The sequence below is a fragment of the Centrocercus urophasianus genome, unplaced genomic scaffold, assembly GCF_019232065.1.
Source record: "Centrocercus urophasianus isolate 14NV4802_14NV808 unplaced genomic scaffold, USGS_Curo_1.0 seq_23, whole genome shotgun sequence".
NCBI lineage: Eukaryota > Metazoa > Chordata > Aves > Galliformes > Phasianidae > Centrocercus > Centrocercus urophasianus.
Window position 1 is genome coordinate 12,661,500 of NW_024884789.1, and position 22,455 is coordinate 12,683,954.

At 39.2% G+C, this 22,455-nt stretch overlaps 1 protein-coding gene across 2 annotated transcripts in view; it reads left to right on the forward strand.

Annotated features, from left to right (window-relative positions):
- The window catches only part of LOC122163263 (myocardial zonula adherens protein), a 60,070-nt gene that overhangs the window by 34,942 nt on the left and 2,673 nt on the right, over window positions 1-22,455 (forward strand). The window contains exons 12-15 of one of the 2 annotated variants that reach the window (XM_042824417.1): window positions 485-590; window positions 10,638-10,721; window positions 11,349-11,449; window positions 12,778-16,368. In XM_042824417.1, the coding sequence (XP_042680351.1) occupies window positions 485-590; window positions 10,638-10,721; window positions 11,349-11,449; window positions 12,778-12,883 (397 nt within the window). In that variant the 3' untranslated portion in view covers window positions 12,884-16,368. Of the gene's footprint in view, window positions 1-484; window positions 591-10,637; window positions 10,722-11,348; window positions 11,450-12,777; window positions 16,369-21,345; window positions 22,036-22,455 lie in introns of those variants that run through there. The other variant, XM_042824418.1, reaches the window with a different exon arrangement.

Consider the following 22,455-nt stretch of genomic DNA (forward strand, 5'->3'; position numbering starts at 1 on the left):
CTCGATTCACAGCTGCCCCGTAGTAGGAGAGCATTTAAAAGGACAGCTGCAGATGTGCTTCCTTGGATTCTATTTCGCTTATATTTCCGAAAGGTTTGCAGGTGATTGTAAGCCAGGATAAATGTGTCTTTCAGGTGATAAAGATCTAGTTGTCTAAATGCCTTTTACTTCAAGGAAAAACAGATGTCTCAAGAAGATGAGCTTTATTATTATGCTTAACTGTCAGCACTTTGGGCTATGAGTAAGTGTGCCAGAATGCCAGAGAAAGGTGAGTGAACTTGGGTGGAGACAGCTACTTAGACTACTACACTACCAGTAAGACGTAGGTTAGACAAATAAAATACACTTCTGCCAGTGGAATTTGACTTGCCTACCTCTGTACCGGATCTTCTTGATTTGTGGTGAGATTCTGGCAGTTTATTCTTGTTTTGCTTCTGCTGCATACCTTCTCACTTATACGTTTAACTCTTCCATCTTTTGCTAGGTCACAGCATTTGGAGGAGGTAGCAGCTAGCCTAAGGGAGAGAATAAAGCATCTGGATGATATGGTCCACTGCCAACAGAAGAAAGTTAAGCACATGGTTGAGGAGGTGAGAACCAGTAAAACAATTAGTACATTATCCAGAGAGCTGTGTTCTGTGCAGTTTCCTTATGCCACCTTACTTACAAACGCAGTGGAAGATGAGTAAAACATCTGGGACTAGTAAAGCAGAAAGGCACAGTAAAAACATTTTAACCTCATGCCTTTGGGTTATATACTTTAGGATGACTTTCTGGAACACTTTGTGTCAGTCCATGAACTAAACATACCATATATAACTTAATTTGAAGCATTCAGATCAGTTAAGGGTCTTCTTCCTACATGTGAGTAGAAGGCAGACAGACAGCAGTATTATGCTAAGCCTTGCTACTTCACAGAGTAGAGACGTTCATGAAATATCTTTTTTTTTTTTGTCTTTGGATATCACATGTCTACCAAATCAAACGTTTGGAAACTATTCTAATCTAAGACATTCGCAATGTACTGTTAGAGGTTATCTGATTAGGCATGGAGTTTTTCTATTTTTATCAAGGTGGTATTATGTATACCTCTATCTATATGATATTTGCCTATATTTGTCTTGGTCTGTGTGTTGGTTACAAGATTCTGATGGAGTTCTGATGTATGATCTGATGTGCGATACTAAGAGATCCTGTTTTACATCAAGTGAGTAGGAAAGTGGGATGAAAAATCATATCTAGTTCAGCTTGCCAACTTTATTATTCTCAAGCATCACAGCAAGTGGTTATTTTACCACAATATTCTATGAAGGAAAATATCTCTAATAATCTAATTTATCTACTCAAAGCATTACTGGAACAATTACTATCCTGAAGTCTCAGGAAGCTAACCACCATATTATGAAGTTGTTTGTTTTTCTTGCAATTAAAAATACTAGAGAACTTGACACTTTGGGATATAGGTGGCAATCCAGATGATTCTATTAATACTGCATTACATTTCTTCTAAGTATATTCTAAACTACTCCATGTAACCGGGCCTCTAGTGGGCTGTATTGGTATAGCAAATATTTTCAATTCCATTGTGTGTTTTGGCAAAAACATGTATAAAACGTGGGCCAATAGTAGTTATATCATAAACGCCAGTTTTAATTGGTGAGTTTAGCATTTTGAATTGTGTAACATGTATTTACTGGCATGTTCATCTACACAGAAAGCTCTTCAAGATCTTTTTTGTCATCCTAGTTAAAGAGCAGAATGTGAGACAACTAACTCACTACTTAGTTGTCAAATATATCTATTTTATCTGATGCCTGACTACCTGCTTTTCAAAATCAATTAAATGATCCTTTATTGTATGTAGTCACAGAGAACGTACTTTTTACTCTCTGTATTTCTTGTATGTTTTAATTTTTCTTTTAATATAGTTTACTTGAGAGCTACATGAGTGCTTGCAATTGCATTGTGATTAGAGAACTAAGTAAAGATTTTTGTAGCAGATATTTGATCAGGTCAGATGGTGCCAAATTGGTGTTTTTAATTAGGTTGTGTCTGTGGTGTGTGTTTGTACTGCGTTTCAGTAAATATCTAGCATATTACTGGCATGCTGCTTTAATTAAAGGCTTAAAAATAGCTGCTATATCTGGGTGCAGAGAGTTGTAGTTGTCCACCACTGGGAAGATCAGCACTGCAGATGCGTGTGCACTTTGAAAAACAGAGCTTTTCATGCACGAAGTATTTTTTTATACTTTTGTATATATTTCTTAAAAGCCAGGATGTTGAGACAGTTATAAAGTCTCTGCTATGTGAAACCTAGAAAATGTGTTCATCAGAGTACATTTGAACACATATCTTCTTGGCATTACATTTAATGAAATGCAGAGTGCAGTGGCTACTGAGGTCCAGAAAAATGTCACACAGATCTGCCATGTATCTTGTTATTGAAATACTTTCGTGGCTGGTATCTATAAAATAAGGTTTATGACTATCAATAACTTGTATTTACATAATATAATTGAAAAATAACAACCTAAGAGCTGGAAAAACATACTTTCTGAAACACTTCATTTTTTTTGATGCATAAGAGCAGAGTGAGCACAGGCTAACTCGTTAACCCAGAGTAGAAATGGAAAGAAAGAAAATTGTCAAAATTATCAGCAGTACTTTTCTTAGAAGCTGAAAAAAAGGAGACTATGAACCAGACAAGAAAAATGTGTAAGTACTTGCTTGACTGCAGGATGAGCACATCACTTAGTAATCAGTTCTACAGTATTCATCTTGGTATATTCAGGTCTAGCTCTGAAGTGTAGATGGGGATTTATTCTTTCAGTGTAAACCACAACAGATTCGTGCTGTTAGCATCTTAAATTTAGACAAAGTGCAGCTACAGAAAGGAATACCATTTCAAAGGGATGCTGAGCAAACAAAATATGCTGCTTTGAATTCATACAGAGAAATGTCAGAATTGAAGAAGTACTGAGGCAAATCTGATGGCTGAGAAATCACAAAATAGATTGCTATTCAGTCCTTTTTTAGGTAGAGATGATGGACCAAGTGCAATTGATAAAAGGGAGGCTTTCTGTAAAAGAAGAGCAAGCAGTCTGAGAGAGAGTGGAAAAAAGCTTTGATAGTGGAATTTTTAGATGCAACAGGCAGCTCTAACCCCTTCATTGCTCTTCTTATGGCATTTATATAAGGTATTAGAAATCTGTGGTCAGTCCTAATCTCAGCGAGCGGGAAAGGAGACACTGACAGAAAAGCATTAGTTGAATACTCTTTTCTTTCGTAGCTACTACAAGTGTTCATTTCTAAAGAAGCCGTCATGCTAGTAGTGAATGCAGTAGTTATGCAACCTGCCTTTAGTGGAACTGAGCCCAGGCAGAGAACAGTCATGGTTCAGTGTACTTATGCTCCTCAGCCAAGAAATCATTTGCTTCTGATTTTTCTCTCTGAAAATAAATCCTTCCATCTCAGGCATTAAGAGAAACCTCTTCAATTTGACCTAGACAAACTAGTCATAAATTAAGCAGGAGCATGGAAAACGACTTTGAGAAGAAAATAGAAGATAAAGAGAGAAAAAAAAAAAAAAAAGCAACAAAAACACAAAACTAAGATCACTCACACAACTGTTTTTCAGCCTCATAGAGATCCTCTGCTGTGAGAACCAAGATGAGAGCCCATTAGAGCAAGAGTTGATCTGAAAGTTATCCAGCATTGGCTTTGAAGCCTGATGTGCTTATTGGACAGACTGCAGAAGATTTAAGGCTGATGGGTTTTTCCCCGTGTTGAACTTGTTTGTTAAATAAATGTTTGTTCCCAGCTTAGTGCAGATTTTAGGTGGAATGCTGGCAGCTGAAAGGGCAGAAATCCAGCCCCTATCTCTTCCTTTTTGAATTTATGGCTGAGCAGAGAGAGGCTTTCAAAGACAACCCAAGAAAAAGGCAATTCTATCAGTGGCAGAACTTGCAGGGAGAGTCTCAGTACAGAAGTTGGAAGGATGCACACTTCAAACCCTTCTGCTAAGGAGTCTTCAGGGCAGAGACTATTCTGGACAGGCAGATACAGGCACAAGGGGCACTATGGGAAAACAAGGGAAGGTGCAACCACAATGCTTTTTTAAGGGCATTGTTTTTTAAGGTTTTTTAAAAAATAGTTCAGGGAGAGGTGAAAGCTTGCTCTTTTCAGTTATCCATTCTACATGGTCAGTTTTTCCAATCTGTGCCAGTGTAGGAAGTAGGAAGCAGTTTAGTTTAAGATAATAAAGCTAAAAATCTTCAAATGAAATGCAAAATTTAAATAAGCAACAAAAGCATTTATTGACACTATCTCCATTTCAAACCTGGTGAGATTAGATCTTTTCATTTGATATCTGTGCAAATGAAACTGAAATGGATTGCAGTTTCATGCCACAGAAAACTTACTTTATGTATAATATTATTACAAAGTTAAGAAGAGTAGAGGGGAGAAAATAAATATTTAGATTTGTAGGCAATGTGAATGGATTGATGCAAATATAGGGAGCTGTTCTGAAGGGGACTGAAAAGAGAGAAGGATATTTGATTCCATGGCACAAAATTATCTACGGAACTCAGATTTCACACGGAATTCCCTAACTACTGAATTGAACTGTCTCTAGGTGATGGCCCATGAGCTGTTCTCCAGCTTTAGTCTCAGATTCGTTGGATAATAAAAGGTGACCAAACACCAGAGGGAAGCCGTATCCTGTTCTGTTGCAGAAGGTACTTGCATGAAAGGACAAAGTACTAGTGAGCGAGTGATGTTTTATGTTGCACAAATGGAGAATAAAGAAGAAATTTTCCCACTAAAGACTTAATAACCAGCTGAAAACTTCTCTATCAAGAGCTCCAGACAAATTGAAAAATAGCCAACTTCAATATGGAAGCACAGTTTTAATTTTAGGTCACGTAAAGGAAGACACACAGAAGGATGAGAAGATGGAATTATCAGCCACAGACGGATGCCAGATTATTATTAACCAAAATCTGCTTTATATGGTACATATATCAAAACCAAAACAACAAAGAGAAAAAGAAAAAAGAAAAAAGACACAAGAGCAAATGCAGAAAGAAAGCCACCTTAGGAGCCTGGAAGAAGAAGATATATGGCAGAACATATATAATACTGCCCTCCCTGCCCTTCTTTGTTCATGAGTTTGGCACATCTCAGTGGACTTGAGCAATGCATTACATTGCTTGTCTACTGGCAAAAGAAGAAGCACAACTGTGGTTTGGTGGGAGTGTTTATATCTGCATGCTACCAGTGCTTTCAGTTAGAAACTGCTTGGCCAAATCATTAATTAGGAGACTTATGCACTACTGAAGTAGTTCCTAAATAGTTGGGTTGAAGTGTTAGACAAGATGTGGGTGTTTATAGTCCTTTAGAACATGTTGGTCCTGTGGGCCTACTTCAGCAGTAGATGCACATCAAAGACTGCTATGATGTTTTCATACAGCTGACTAGTTTAGACAATGCAATAATTCCTATCAATAAGTCGCTGCTTCTTTATATAAAATAGGAGCTTTAAAATCACAAGAGGTATTGAGGGGTCACACAGCATAACTAAGGAGGATTTTTTTTTAAAAAAGGTGCTCATTCCTATTTGCTGTATCACATTCCCTGAACAAAATTTGCAGACCAGGCTGATAAATACTAGTTAAGTTCCAGCAAAATTTTGGAATCTTGAGTAAAATCTTGCTTTCCTTGTACAGCAGCTGTCTTTGAGAGTTCAGGCTGCTGTTTCAATGTCTTGTCTGTCTTGTTTTATGTAATGTAATATGTGTTTGTCCTGTACTTAGTTATATTTATGACCAGTGTGTTAATGTCTCTGTATCAGTGTTATAAGGAAATTACACTATACTTGAATAATATCTAACACTTAACTGTAATAGCACTGTCATGTTCTGAGAAATATTAGAAATTGATTGGCAGTATAAAGTGGTAAGTGTTGAATTTACCTAAAAGCTGCATCTGTTCTAATTCAATAATTCAATAAGGCATATTTCAAGCCTCTAGTACTGTGAGTGAGTATGCAGAATAAAATCAGGTTTGCTATTTCAGACTTTATCAACGTTCTGTGACCGAACACTTGAATTCTCTCTTTCAGTACTTTATCTCTAAGTTGCTTTGTAATTCTCTTGATTTCCTTTCTAATAACACTGCTTACTTCTCCAGAATTTCCTTTTAAGTCTCATGAATCTCCTCTTGACTGTTCTTAGTTGTTCTACCCATGAAATTTTCCATCTTTACTGAAGTTGATTGATGGAGCAAGAGAAATTCAGATGTGCTGTTCATTCCAGAAAGTATTTACACTGCCCTTTCTGTAGCATGACAAATTCATCTGGTATTTGAGGAGATATATAGTGACAAAGCTGTTCTATAGTGAGAAATAATTATATCTTCATTGATAGGGTGGACAAGAATTGAATTTTCTGGGAGGTACTGTAAGAAAAGGTTACTGTCTGGAATCTGGGGGAGTTTGAGCAATGTGACCTTGAGGTTTTAGAAGGAGAATATACAGAGGTTGTAACAGCAGTAGGACTATGATAAAGAGCGGGGGGAGCTTGGAGAAAAAGTGCTATGGTGATATTTCTCAGCTATTAGATAAATTCAGCAACATTCACATTGCCCATGGGGTCTTAATGTGCTGATTCACATCACTGTAAGTTGCACTGGGTATGTGTAATGTGAGCTGTATACCTAACACAGTCTGCATGGATTTTTATGGATCTGGCCATGACTGAGAGAGATCAGGTGCCCTTCTTTCCTGTGCCAAGTTTGGGGGAATTGAAATGGGGTTGTCAAAGGTATTGCTGAAAAGCACATGGAGCCACTCAGTCCATAGAAGACCAGGTAAGTTACAATACTGTCATTTGGGCCTTGTTGTTGTTCCCTTCCCAATTTCTGGAATAGTCAGCAGTCACCCAACATGAAAAGGAAAGGCAAGAGCAATAAATGCAGTTGAGTAGGTTTGCTAAGAGGGAATGAAGTGAAAGATCAAAGGTTGATGGCGTATCCCAGGATTGCTAAATTCGTAATTATACTGTTAGGACAGTTGTCTCCAAAGGAATGGTTGAGTCATTAATACAAATTATGTTGTTAAGGAAATTTTGTTTAATTGCTTACTGTGAATGTGAAGAAATACTGGTGGAGAATTGGAGGGAAAAGAATGGCTAGTGAATCTTGCAGTGCAAGGCAAGGAAGAATAGTGCTAGGAAAGAGTCTGAGCAGTAGACAAGATTGGAAGGAGAGACACTGAAGGATATACTTCTATAGTGCTTGTAGAAAATGATGGCGAAATCTGAGAGGGTAGTTTTGTAAAATCCAGATTTGGGATCAAGTTGCTGATTTGGCAGGGAGCTGAAATGCTAAAGTCTGCAGACACAGCAAGGATGAGGTGGGTTATAGGCTTTGGGTATTGCTCATAGAAAACATAGGAAGATCTTGGTGATATTTTTGGACTGGAGTCAGTCCAGCAATAAGTCAGTCCAAGGAAGTTCAGTCTTTGACTTTTACTAACTTTGTTTCTAATGCTAGACTGCCCTGGCCACAACTTGGGCCGTTAGTTCAATATTATGTTTGAACTATCCTGCTTCTCCTTTCCTTGTCCTTACCCTGTGTTCAATGAAAAGTCAAAATCTATTGCTCTGTCCTCTGTTAGTTTTTCTCTCACTCCTTGGATCAAAGACCTTCTTAAGACTTGGTTTTGTGCAATATACATTCATGGTGCTGTAAGCATTATTATCTTAAGTTTAGTTTACTATAGCTAACATCTTTTTAATGGAAAACAAAACAAAATACCATTAGGTATTAAGTCATTAATATTATTTTTGAAGAACTTTTACCCAATATCATCATTTTGAGCCACTGCTCCTCTTACATTCCTCTCTAGAAGGAAACTATCGCTCTTTTACTTTATGCAATGTGTCTAATTTAAATTAACTGAATATGGACTTTATTTAATACAGTAATATGATAATATAAACCTTATAAGTATATAAACTATAAATATAAAACTTTTTCCTGCTTTTCTGTTGTGTGAATGTCCACCTTGAAGTGTAATCTAATCTGGCTTATTCACTCTTGGTCATCCCTATGCTAATGACAGGACACAATGTGTGCTCATATTTTTATTCAGTAAATAAACTTTTATAGTAAACTACTCTGGTGGGATGTGTCATCCACGTCAAGTCTGTGGGCGGGCTTAATGGTGCATCAAAAATTTGTTGGGAGTTGTTTTAGCCCTTGGTCAGCAGTAGTGCTGAGACAACTAGTGGTGGGGGCTGCAGTGTGCCTATATGTAAAAGGGGTGCCCTGCAGTGTTCTTGCCTGCGTTCCTTCTGCAGTGGTCTCACAGAGTCACTCTGCTGCATCTGGGGAGGAGGCTGAAATACTGTTGTTTTCCTGGCCCTGAAAGAGCCCCTCCAATTTTAACAACTGCTGAATTTATTCCCATGAAATATGTTTGATTTGTACAGCTGTCTTGGACTGATTTCACCATGCTGTAAAGATCCACCAAAAGGTTTTATATAAACTACTTAATTTAGAGCCTTATTGTATCTGTAATCTACATAGTCTTATCACTCCATTCTGTTTTACTGCTAGAATACGTTTGCGTGTGATAATGTAGGACAATGTTGGCTCTCCTTAATATGTTAGAAAGAGAAGGCATATTTTAAAATTCTTTAGAACGCCAAAATACACTGATGTAGTGGGTTCTGGCTGATGTTGTATAAATACATCAAAAGGAGGCAGGGAGTTCTGTTGCCAATTCTGCCACTCTTCAGAGGATTTTCACCAAAAGAAGAGTAAAAGCAGTAGCACACCTGCAAAACAACAACATGTCTTTTTGGAGTTGGGGTTTGTGTTTGGGAAGAGGAGGAAGCAATTTATCAGTCTTCCTCTAAAAGCAGAATGGGCTGTATTACATTCAAAAGGAAGAACTGGACAAAACCCTCCTCTGATCCCTTAGCTGCACTTGGCTTCAGTCAACTTTGCGTTGTATTGATTACTGGTGTTAAAATTATCTACTTGTTGTGTAGTAGAATAAAATATTAATGGAGAAGATCCACTTAAAAATTCTAAAAGAACCGTTTGTCTTTTTTCAAGTGGAATTTACTGGTAAGTCTGAAGCTGTTCACCAAGTGACTTAATTTAGTCATAGTACTAAACAAAATTGTAATTAATTACGAAGATCAGAATGAGATACCATTGTGCCACTCTGAAATTCTGAATATGCTACAAGCTTTGGATTTCTGTGATCAGAAGACTGAAGTAGTAATACCTGTAGATGACATAGATGATTTTTGCATGTACTTCAAAGAAAAGAAATAGAATATCTGATTTTGGGAAAGATAGAAAGAAGGATGATGACAGCACTCAGATATTCTGCGACTTCAGCTGAACGCACATACTTCATCACACTTACATTTTACCTTTTTCCAGTAATAACTGATAACTGTGTCAAGGATTACTGGGAATTACAAAGACAGAAGTAAAGTTGATTTGGTGATTTTATAACTTTGGATTAAATGATGCATCTGTTTTGCTTTTTTGCTTTTTGTTGCACTGTATAGATTTTTGGGAGGGAGGGTGAAAGTGCTACTCTGAGTAGTACTGAGAGTTTTAAGTCATGTACTTCTGAGTGTTTTGTAATTCTTTTTTTTTAGCAGGATGAGAATATTTCTACTAATCATTGTTTCCAGATGCACTGAAAAGTTTTACACTGGTGGATTTTGGAAGGTCTTTTTTAATGTGCTTTCACAAAATTTAAAAAAAGTTAGTGATTGGTGAGAGTATGTAGAAAAGCTGGCCTAGCATTTGGAAATGGTCAAACTGTGTTGTGTATCAATGTAACATTGTAACTGCCAGGTGAGAAAAAAACCCAAAAAACTATTATGAGCTTTTATTATGAGGTTTTATAAAAAATGAATGCCTATTCTTTATTATGCATGGATCTTTTAATTCTTGTCATGCAAGGAGACCAACTTTGGGCTCGGGGTTTGGGATTGTTATGAAACCCAGGGCATACCCCATTTCTTTGGCCTTACCTGCCTGCTCTGGTAGCAAGGACGGATTCAGTGTGGAAGATCTTATTGTGCCACACACTGATTAGCAAAAATCCCAGAATATACTCTGGTCATCTTTTCTTCCCTAAAGAGCTGCACTAAGATGCAATAGCTTTGGTGCAGCTAATTTTAATTTCAATGAGCATTTGTAAATAACTGCTTTCCTTTCCCTAGGTGTAAAATGCAAATGCACTTTTTTTTTTCCAATGAGTCTAGTATGCCAGAAAAGAACTGAACGAATAAGACCTTCAAGAAACTACCAGATATGCGCCATATTTTGGGTTTAGTTAAAATCGTTTAGAGCAAAGGCCATTAAATCAGAGATGGATTTTTCCCAAGTTTGCTTTGTTACATGACAGTGTTTGAGTTTACATTTTGTTTCCAGCTAAATGCAGGTAAAATTCATGTTGGTATATATGTATGATATTTATACAAACAAACAATATTAATAAATATGTAATAAAATCAAATATCTTTTCTTCCTGCAGTATCAAGTCTTCTTCCTCCTTTTCCCAACCCCATTAGACCAAATATCTTTATTTTTCTTCGCAGATTGAAATGCTAAGAAAGAAAGTCAAAGAAAAGGAATTATTTATAATACAGCTTTTAGAAAAGATTTCTTTCTTAGAATGTGAGGTAAGGCATTATATAATTGTGATTGTTTTCTGAAATCCAATAAAATTGGATCTGGTGTCACCTGATGCTGCTTAAATACATGTTTACTTCTTATATTTGCTGTTCTTCAGTAAACAAAAGTTTGCTGAAATTAAACACCTGTCACAAGATGAATGTTTGTAATATAAGGTCTGGATACTTCCATTATAGAGACAAAGTTTGTGTTGTTTCTCAGCTTCCTGGGGCTGAGAGGGAAGTAGGTTCCAGTAAGCAGCAGGAGATAACAAGAAGAATGGGTATTAGGCAGCCTGGGGTTTTGGTGGTTATGAGGGCCACTGTATTTCCACACCTATGCTCCAGGTGATGTCTTTATCTGCCCAATGAGTGGGAATAGATGTACAATTTCATGCTAGCTTTGTTATCATACAATTTTATAAGTGTCATAAGTTCTTAAAACAGAAGCTGCTGAAAAAAGATGGTTGATTTAATTTATTGTATTCCCCAGAAATAAGGAGTGTTTATTTTCTCAGTGAATACTTTTACATTATTTATTATGGAGAAAAGCCAGATTGGAATTTTATTTTCTCATTTAATTGACATAGCTAATTAACATAACTAAAATAAACTTGTGTTGAAAATGTTTTCCAGAATAAAGAATTACAAGATAAATTGGACTATTTAATGGAAAATCAACCAAAGACCCATGTAGAAACCAGAGATGCTGGTGTAGGATGTGATCTTCCATATAGGTATTTCAATTTTCTTGTTTATAGCAAACTTCTTCGCAATGTCCCTTATCAGCACTATGTTAGTACACTGTTAGAGTGGATTGTTGAGTTCTGCAAAACATTCCTAATTTTCAAAGATCACCTGGTAGATACAAGATGTAATGTACTTCAATGACTCGAGCAGTTTTAGATGCGAATTTATTACAGACCCTTGGTGCTTAGTTGCAGTAATGTGAACAGCTAGAAGTGAAGATATCTGACTTTGTGAAATGTGGAAAATATTGATGAATTGTGTCTGCCAGCACCACAGCAGGAGACAACGGTCAGCACTGCCCTGAGCCTGTTCAGTGCTGGCTTCATGAATGCTTTATTGTTTACATTCCACAAGATGCATCAGTGACCACTTTAAAGGGGAGGTAACACCAACAGTAGCAGTCTAGAACTGCAAAGTTTTTGGAACTGTCCTAGCACTAAGTGGACTACTGCCAAGTAAACAGCACAGATTATCACTTGCACACTGGGATGCCTTTCTCTGTTCTCTGACAATGGGTGAAGTTTAGGCCTCCCTTCTCCACCTTCCCTTCCTTAATTCCAAACACTGCAGTAGGGTTGTACTGAGACCTGGTAGCAATGCTATCAACTTTGGCTTGAATCTCTCCCCAAGAAAATCACCACAAGGAAGGGCAAAACTGTAAGGTAAGGAGGATCACTGTATATTACTTTAACTACCAGCAGGTAAACTAGTTCATCTCAACTGCCCTGCAAATCGAATTATTTTGTTTGATGTAAATTAGCATATAAAATCAGAAAGCTGCAATGCACACTAAAATTTTCCTTTCTAGTTTAAAAATACATTCATGTCAGTGCTCTGCCTAAAGCATATTGTAATGGCTCTGAAATGTCACAGACTGTTGTTTTTCACCCAGGACACCAACATCTTTGTTGTCCCCTCTGGGTCCCTCTTTCACATAACCACAGCCCCAGTCATCTGATGCTTTTCCTAGTTTTTATATTTATCTTTGACCTCTATACTGTTTAGATTTTATGGTATTATACTTCACAGTTAATTGTGTCCTTACATTTGATTTTACGGTCTTTAGGATCTTTAGGTTAAGCAGCTGTATTGCTGGATATTCCAATATGAGCTCCAGTTGATACTTGCATGGCATGTTTTTTATCAAATATTATTTGCAGCATTATATAAAATAAATATGGAACATACCAAACACTTTGAATAGTGTAATTTTAGCCTATCAATAACAAGGCGCAGGTTTACTGCAGTGTCACTTTCAGCCCAGTTGTCTGATGCTCTGACGTTAACCCTGCAATTTTTCTTGTATCCTCAACAGTACAAATAATGATAACGGAAGATCTCCTGAAAGCACAAGGCCAGTGAGGACATACACCCCATTCAAGAGAGTGTTGGAATATAGCACAAAGAACAGTACTTCTTGAGCATCCAAGTCAATGTTCTTTCTAAATACAAACAAGTATTTTGCGCCTTTGCAGCTTGATTAGATAAATTTTTATCAAGTCATAGAGAAGAACAGCAGCATGGAGTCTTGCTAAATTTATCCTGAAAGCAGCTTTTTAGTAGCTTCCTATCTGAAGTTACTACTGATATTAACTGTGAGGGAGATAGGCAAGAAGTGGGATGAACGAAACAGCAGTCTATATTGCTTCTTTAGAAGCTGTCTAGTGCAATGTGTCATTTCAAATACCTACAAGGAAGGGGTTGTATAGCTGTACAGATTTTCTTCAAATGTGTTCTAATTTCATTTGTACGATGAATCTCTATTTTGTTTTCAATACTACCAGAAACAGAATCTAAAACTACCTTGGCAGGGGGCATTAATCTCAAAGCTCCTCCTTTGTGTACAGAGTGTGAGAGCTGTTCATGCTTACCATAGAGACCTGCAGTGACTTAGGGCTCCATTCACACAGAACAAGTTGACTAGGAACAAGCATTCTCTTGCTGGGAGGGAGAAATGCAACTGGGATGTTCTCAGGAAATTCCCTCTACTCATGCAGATGAATGTTGTGTTTGTCACTCAAAATATTAAGCGATATAGCAGCTTTATGATGGATTTTGCTTTATTGGTTGAATATGTGGTTTGTACTTCCTAGTCACAGAGCACAGTGACCATTGGTGATACACTCACTAGTGACGGGGTAGGAAAATCCCCGTTGCTTTTTTAAAATTGCTTTTGCATTACAGGAAGGAATTCTCACTGGACAGCATTTCGCCTTCAGTAACCTTCTGCAGTTCCTGCCATTCCCACATCAATAACTATCCTGAATGATTATTTTGATTTTGAGTATGCTTTCATTCCCTACAAACACTTAAAATCTTATCCCCAACTTCAGAGTACCAGCAGAATGACTGCATCTAACAACTGAATTTATTTATATAGTCTTAGTTTTTACATATTATTTTCATCTCCCAGTTTTATTGAAATAAGTTTAGTTTAGTATTTTCTTGTAGTCCTGTTGCCATCAATGTGGCAAGTTTTTTTCTATTACAGCAACTGCTGTAGAAAACAAACAAGTTGTTTTGTATAATTCCTGTATTGAATATGAACCCCAGGAGGTGTTCATCTTGCCGCAGGGCTGCATAAAATGATTGCTTTTATCTCCAGTCTAATGCAAGTTTTTAAATTCAGTACTCTCTGTTCAATTAATATACTCAAAATTGTATTTAAAATAATAATATTTAACTCATAATCCCAATCTTATTTCTGCATTCTTTCATGGTTTTCTTAACTTGCTAGAAATCTTAGTTTATTCTTTAACTGTGCTGTTTAGCTACTAAGTAAAGAAGTCTGTACTGGAGCATGGAGTGGAGGATGTCTTGATGCAGTACAAGTACCTCACAGAAACATGAATTACTTGGTGTAATTAAAGCAAAAGCAAAATAAAATGGGAAACTCTAACTTCTCCATTTTTTATGCTTGGATCATCATCCATCTGCATGTAAGCTATTTTTTTTTCTTTATGACCTGATCAACTCCTGAGAACTTAGAATGGTCATTCTTCCTAAAAAGTCAAATGCAGTATTGTGGATTATTTTATGTGTAGAATTCAAGAAATGCTGCAGTCAAAGCCACCGACAAAAACGTAATCTATCTACTGTTGAGGTAAGCCTGTAATCTTTATTGGACTAAAAGTCACGAACATTAACAGTTGCTCAGTGTTACTTTAAAAAAGAAAAATTCAAAGTTTTACCAAGTTAACTTAATAGCTCTAAATGGGAACTCATGTTTAGTATGCATGTGATGGAGTGAATAATTACTCCTAGATATCAAAAGGGGAAAAAATATAGCTATTGCCTTAGTGAATAGAAATTATAACACACATTTACTTGAGTTGCTTCTCCCAGAGCAGAAGAAAAGGGCTTGAAAGGGAGGTCCCTGAGAATTAAGAATTCTACTCCCTTTAAAAGGTCCTCAGGCAAAGCACCTCATTGTACAAGGCAGAGGAATACCAAATGCTGGAATATCAAAGATGAGAAACCAGCTGACAGGTGCAGAAGCTGTAGCCTCAACCCCACATAGAGTGTTCTTGATTGAAGTTTTCATGATTGAGTGTGTTTGGGAGATTGAGTTCCCAAATAACAGTTAATTTGATCAATACCTAATTAATTAGGTTGTGTACAATGAAGATCTTGAAGTGGAACTTTAAATACAAAAACATTTTAAATGGAAGTGTTTATTGATGAGCACAAAAGATGATGGGTAATGGCTCAACCAGTATTTCAGGCACAATGTTTGTATGTGTGTAATCATATCTCCCTCTAGTGGCTCATAGCAGCAAAAATTATTAGCTGTTAATTGGACAATGTGGTTTGAAGAGAAAAATACTGAAGACTATGCCCAAATGGCCATGCTAAATCCGTTATGGATGCAGCCTCAGTTCATTATCAGCCTGTTACCATTTTATGTGCCCAAACAATCTGGTTTCAGGATTGTATTTATGAAGTGTGATTAGTGAGTTATGTTCAAAAACAGATTAACTGATGAAGTTTTTATTTATAGATAAGAGGAAATGCAAGTTGTTGTGATAGAAAGACATCAATCGTAAAGTGCAATTAAGTAAAAATACTTCATTGATCTGTCTGGCTTGAGCCAGAGTTCAGAAAACAGAGTCTCATAGCTAAATGCTCTGGCTTTAGTAGAGGAGAGCAGGGTGAAATATCAGAAGGTTTTGATTCAGACTTCAAAAGGAACTTCATTCTGCTTCTAACATATTTCTAAGAATATCTCTGAAAATACTTCAGCTTTGAGACTTGCAAAATGGTGATCATCTGCTCAAACCTGCACCCAGACTGCAGAAATATTTCCCGCACAAATTTTCCATGTAAACTCTATTTATGCTGTATTGTATTTTGGTATTCAGTGCGTTGGATGACCATTGTTTGATTGAACTATTGGTCTAAATTTGGTAGCTGTGAAGAGCAAGAGAGGAACAGTATTTGTATAACTGTGTTACATGAAAATATAGAGCTTTCCAGTCAAATCAATAGCAATGTAAATTAGCAGAGATAATAAATCTGGCTGAAAAGACTTTAACACTTCAGTACAAGTTTTGTCAAATTGAGATTGGAATGCTTAGTACTATAACATTAGAAACTAGTAAAATTTCTGTAAACATCAATAAAAGCCATATAGGTAGGTTCCAGAAAGTACATCAAATATAAGTCAATTATATGACTTTATTTGTACCACGGTAAGTGTTATTCTGTGATTTATTCCAGATCTTCTGGAAAGTATTTTGGGATACAGTTTTCATATATGCTGTGTAAATAGTGCAATTACACTGTATGCTTTTAAAACATCCTGTATGTAAGACTTGAAAAGGATGAACTGTAATAAATACTGTATTTAAAATTTCTATTCTGTTGTGTAAATATTCGGAAATAAACTTACCTTAAAACCTTGCAAGTTTTACTCTACATATTCTTGTTTGTTCAAAACATGTATGAATGCAAAAGTGGTTGCTCTGCAGCCTGGAATCCTTGTCAGTGTTTCTGTTGGCAGATGTGCTCTTGAGACAGGAAGACACTCCCTAGCTAAAGACTAAAGACTCTTCTCAAAGCCAAGTAACAAAAGTAGACAAACTTTTGTAGAATAAAGAACTATTGACTTGCAGAGGATAAACAAGACATGGGCAACATAACATTCTCACTTACAAATGAATCAGTAAAATCAGTTCCCACAGATAACATCTGACTGCAGCTGGGATGTTGCCCTCCAGCTTTCAGAAGAATGAAATTGGGATGAATGTGGCCCTGTGTTTTGTTGTTGTTGTTTTTAAAGTTTATATCCACTCACTGATAACAGCAATTTATCTTCCATGTCAACTAATTACAAATAGTTTTTTCAAACATTACAATTACCATGTTAGTGGTTTGCAATACTCAACTGTAGAATGTGAAGCTTTTATCTCACTAATATTCCTGTGTATGTCTCTTCAGCAGAGACTGACATAAGAACATCATAAAATCATACTGAGATCATGCTCAGTGGTGGTACTACAAAATAGGATGCTGTGAGTTGATTTCTCAAGTTTTTGGGAGAGGCTTTAAGTCCTCATTTTGACATCTGGAGACTTTTAGAAGTGGATAAACAAACAGGTAAGAAGTATTGTGTGAAGTAAGTGTGTAATTCTGTACAGAAAATACTTACTCCACAGAACGGAGACACACACTGACAGTTTCATTCCACTTGCATCCTATTTCCTTCCTATTCAGCTCTTGGAGATATTTACTTGTAAAAGAAGAAGAGTCCTGATGAGTCTAAGGCCCTTCTGACCCAAAGCTTCAGCACTAGAACAGGGAAGAAATGCAGAAAAAGACAAGGTTGTGGCAGTCATCCACAACTTGAGGTATGTGAGAACTCCCCAAAGTAAAAGGGACCTGGAGATTGGAAAAAAGTACAGAAGTGTGTAGGTTTTGTTTGCAGTGTTTTAGAGAAATAAGGTTATGGGAAGATAAATTACTATAATGACATATGACAATGATTTATTGTTTTTAACGAAATGAAAACAAATCATTTTAGTCCTAAATGTTCATACAATTTTTTTTCTGTTATGTCAGGAGTGGTTTATTTTGTGCGTGTGGCTTGACTCCAGTTTGCTTGCCCCCAGTATTTCCATCTAGGAGCAGGGAAACAGAAAGTAGGTTTTCTCCCATCAGAGCCTAATTTCTTAAGTCTTAGGATTTCTTAGTGAAGAGCATAATGATCTATTTATTAAAATGGGAGATAGGAGAAAAGGACAATGAAAGTGATACCCTTAGCAGATAAAGTAACGCTCTTGGTAGTGTTAGCTTTAAGACCAGTTATGACCTGTGTACTTCTGACAGAAAGTTCTCCCACCTGTAAAAAAAGTCATGGCTACCTCTCTTCAGATGCTGTCTGACTAGAATACCCATTTTGTGCTTTCTTCACAAAGTTTACTCTTTTGTTCATATACTTGATTTTCTTCATTGCTATTCTAATGATTTAATTTTCTCATAGACGTAGCATTAAATTGCATACTAATTACAGGCATGCTATTGTAGAATAAATTGAATTCTAAGTATGTGACAGAAAACAGACCGTCTGAAAACAGTGCCTAATGAGAGCTCTTGAAATAATGTCCTAAGAGCATACTCTTACATAGGAAATAATTAAAAAAACCCCAAATAATAGTTTTTTTTTATATACATAGCTCACATGAGTGTTGATCGACTGTTGGAACAAATGATACAAAATAAAGCCTAAAATCAAAAGGCCACTTATGGTCTGGAGAAAACAAAAAAAATATTGCTGAGTACTGCAAATAGTGGTGATGTATGAGTTTCCCACAGGAAAAGAGCAAAGTGCTAAGGCTAATCTTGTACTAGCTACTGCTGGATGGTGATTACTGACATTCAGAGTGTGGCTAGTAAGGATTCTTCTTGCTCAGGACAAACAAGGCTACAGTTTGTAACTTTTCCGTTCTACTTCTCATTGACTGAGAAAGCATCCATCTACTTTTCCTTCCTGGCATTTGAATCTAAATCGATGGTCTAGATTGCATTGCATCTAGATGCTGCCCCTTGTTTCATAAATGAAAAATCTTTCATTCTAGCACCTGTCAAATGTTAGCCATCAGTTCATCATTATGGAACTGTGTGTCATCCAAAAACAGATTATGGTATTCCAAAATTTAACTCCCATCAACTGTAAAGATGAACAATGTAACTTCCCAATGACCTTGGACAAAAGAGGACTGCAGAATGGTGTTCCAAGTAAGGATAGCAAAACTATCAGTCATGACTCCCACAGTCCTGTTATTAGAATACTTTATTCTCTTCATCTTTTGTTTCATTTTTTTTTGTGTTTGCACAGGTGAGGAGATAGGCTGAAACTCACCAGAATTACTTTTCTGCATATGTAGTTACAGCAGCTGGACTGAGATGAGCCATCATCACCTAAGTGCAGAGCAGCAGGCTAGTGAGATTATTCTATTGCCACTTACACAGAGGCAGAATCAGTTTCCAAGCCCAACCTTTTTTTTTTTGAATCTGCACAGGAGAAAGAGGCTAAACGTTGAGTTACAGCATTCCTTCTTGCAAGTGCCAGACAGCACAACAAGACAGCATTACAATTCAGAAAACTTGTGTTTGACAACATTAAGTGATCTCCTGGCAACAAAAAGTGTTTTCCTTTTTCCTGAGCTCTTGAGAAAAGTTTCCTGCGGGATTTTCTGTGGGAGATGATCCAAGTTGTACGTAACAGGCAGTGAGGTGGTCCCTGCAGCCAGGCACTTGGCTTTTTTCGCCCCTCCACGCTGTTTTTCCATGGCAGCTGCCCACCTGGCTCCTCTCACTTCCCTGGGCCCTCAGCCCTTCCGCACACCTCCCAGCTGCACAAACAGAGGGGCACGCAGCCATCTCAACACGTTTCCTCCTGCAGGGCGGGCCGGCCGGCCATCCTGCTCATACAACAACAGCTTAACAGTCTGAGAAATCCAATTCTTCCCCGTTATGTGCACCAAGGGACTGGGCTGCACTAAAGCTCCCCGCAATGAGCACACAGCTCGGGCTGTACTGCTGGGCAGCGCTCAGCACCACACTCAGCACTTCTGTGGCCATGAAGGCCTGAAGCAGTGTGTGCACACTGTGCTAAGGTCTGCATTCCTACATTCCGCCTCTGTTCAGCACTTGTAAATATAAGGGCGGTGTGAAAAGAGAAACTGTAACAAATCACAGAATGGCCAGGGTTGTAAGGGACCTCAAGGATCATGAATCTCCAACCCCTCTGCCACACACAGGGCCACCAACCTCCCCATTTAATACTAGACCAGGCTGCCCAGGGCCCCATCCAATCTGGCCTTGAACACCTCCAGGGACGGGGCATCCACAACCTCTCTGGGCAGCTGTTCCAGCACCTCACCACTCACCTAGTAATGAACTTCCCCCTGACATCCAACCTAAATCTTCCCTCTCTGAACTTAAAACCATTTCCCCTTGTCCTGCAGTTATCTACCCTTTAAAAGAGTTGATTCCCCTCCTGTTTGCAGGCTCTCTTTAGCTACTGAAAGGCTGCAATGAGGTCACCCCGCAGCCTTCTTTTCTCCAGGCTGAACAAGCCCAGCTCACTCAGCCTGTCTGTAGCGGAGGTGCTCCAGTCCCCAGTCATCTTCATGGCTCTCCTCTGGACCCTCTCCAACAGCTCCCTGTCTTTCTTGTACTGGGGTCTCCAGACCTGGACACAGTGCTGCACGTGGGGCCTCACAATAGCAGAGGGGGACAATCACCTCCTTGCCCCTGCTGGCCACCACTCTTCTGATGGAGCCCAGGATACCATTTGTCTTCCGAGCAGCAAGAGCGCACATGTTCAGCTTTTCATCCATCAAGACCCCCAGGTCCTTCTCTGCAGGACTGCTCTCAAGACCGCTCCTTCCAGTCTGCATGGATGCCTGGGATTCCCAGGTCAACGGCACCATTCAGAATCTCTGGAAAGCTGAACGCTGAGACCTCAACAGGAATCTGAGCTCTGCTAGAGGCTCCTCAGCCAAGGCAATCACAGAATGATTGGACATGAGCGCTGAGATCACCCAGTCCGACTGCAGCGCAGCCCCCCCAGCAGCTTATCGCCGCACCCGCAGGGCTCACCGCACCGCCCCGGCCGAGCCACCGCAGCGCCCCCCGCCGGGCCCCGCCGGCCGCCGTCACTTCCGGTAAGATGGCGGCTCCCACTGAGCTGCGGAAGCGGTGCCGGTGGCGCCGGGCCCGCGCGGCCGCCCCGCGGAGAGGCGGCTTGGGGCCGGAGCGGCATGGCGGCGGCGGGCTCCCTGCGGGGCCGGAGCCTCCCCGAGCTGCGGGAGATGCTGAGGCGGCAGGAGCGGCTGCTGGCGGACCAGTAAGCGCGGCTCCGCTCGGGGCCGTCTGCGTCGCGTTCCGCGCTGGCGTCGGCGGCGAAAGCGCTCCCGTGTGTCCGCTGGGCTGAGCGAAGGCCCCGGGGTCGCGGCCCGCGGTGCCGGCGGGGCGGCTGTTCTCCGCCTTCTGTCCGCTCTGGTGGGGCGGGGCCGGCGCGGTTCTGCTGCTGCGGGCGTTCGCTGTCGTGGTGCGGAGTTGGTGCTGGGAGCCGTCCGCGTGCCAGCCGCATGGGAAAGCTGAGAGATGGCGGGTGCGAGCCTGACAGCAGCGCGTGGGTGGGAAGAAGGGGGTGAGAACCTCGTCGGTGTGAGCGGCGGAGGCTGTCGGTGCTCTGCGTCTGGATTAGCAGCGTTCAGAAGTCTCGTAGTAGGGGAAGATGCTTGCTGGCAGAACTGAGGCCTGGGATAGCTGCTCTGGTAGAACAGCTTTGTGTGCCAGAATGAAATAGGATTGCTCAGACACGGTTAAACAACTCGTGTTGTTATTTTTTTTTAATTGTTTTTTACCACTTTAGGAAGTTCATCGATAAGCTCCCAGATAAGGGCAAGAAGATCTCCGATTTTGCAGAGAAGCTGATGCGTGCCATCTCACAAGAGGAAGAGCTGGCACGGACTGCAGAGCTGTTGTCCGCGGTCAGGCTGGAGTTCCAGGCAGAACAGGACAAGGCTCGTACCAGCAACCAGCACATTGCACTGGACGAACATGCGCTGCACCAGAAGGAGCCCCCAGTCCTCAGTGCCAATTCTCGTGCTGAGGAAGTTCCTAAGACTGCTTCCCAAGGACAGGAGGGAGAATGTTTGGGGCACGATACCATAAGCATGGCTTTGGAAAATCAGAGGACTCAGAGCAGAAATGATGAAATAAGGACTGTCATAAAAGATCAGAATCTCTGTTGTGAAGCTATTTCCCAATCAGCCCCAAGCAGTCACCTGAACAGTGATCAGCAGATCTCTCAGAACAATACTGAGGGTGGCACAGAAAGTGCTTTAGACAACTGTGATGACACATTGGTTGATGCTTTTCAAAAAGTCACCATTGGAGATGGGGATAATAGAGAAAAAGTATTGGAAAAAGAGCAGAATGTGTCTAAACATAAGGGCAATATTTTTGGAAGCCTGCACCCCAGGACACCACATTATATTGAAGTTCTGGAGTCCAGAGCAAAAAACCCTGTCATAAAAAAAAGCAAATTCAAAACAAATGCGTAAGTATTATGGAATACAGGAATCTGTTCTAGACAGGAATAATCAACTTGTTTAAGATTGAAAATGTTGCAGAAAAAGCAAGGTTGGTTTATTTTCTCCTGGTGAATTAGGAGATTTAAAGTCACATGACATGCTGTGCTAATATATTGGCTCTTTTGTTAAGTACTGCAGAATCTCAGTGCTGAGTGGTGGTCTGAATCTACCAGTTTGAAAAAAAAAAGTCATAATCTTCATAAAATTTCATAGCTTAAGCTATAAAACTATTGGACATTTGGTAGAACTTTCTTCTGGGTTAATTCTAGAACTTGTAAAATTTCAACAGCAAGTGGCCCTTTGCTTTTCCTGCATCTTTGTGAATCTGCAATTCTTGTTGTGAATATTGGCAATAATAACAATTTCTGTTTCTCTTGACTCCCAAA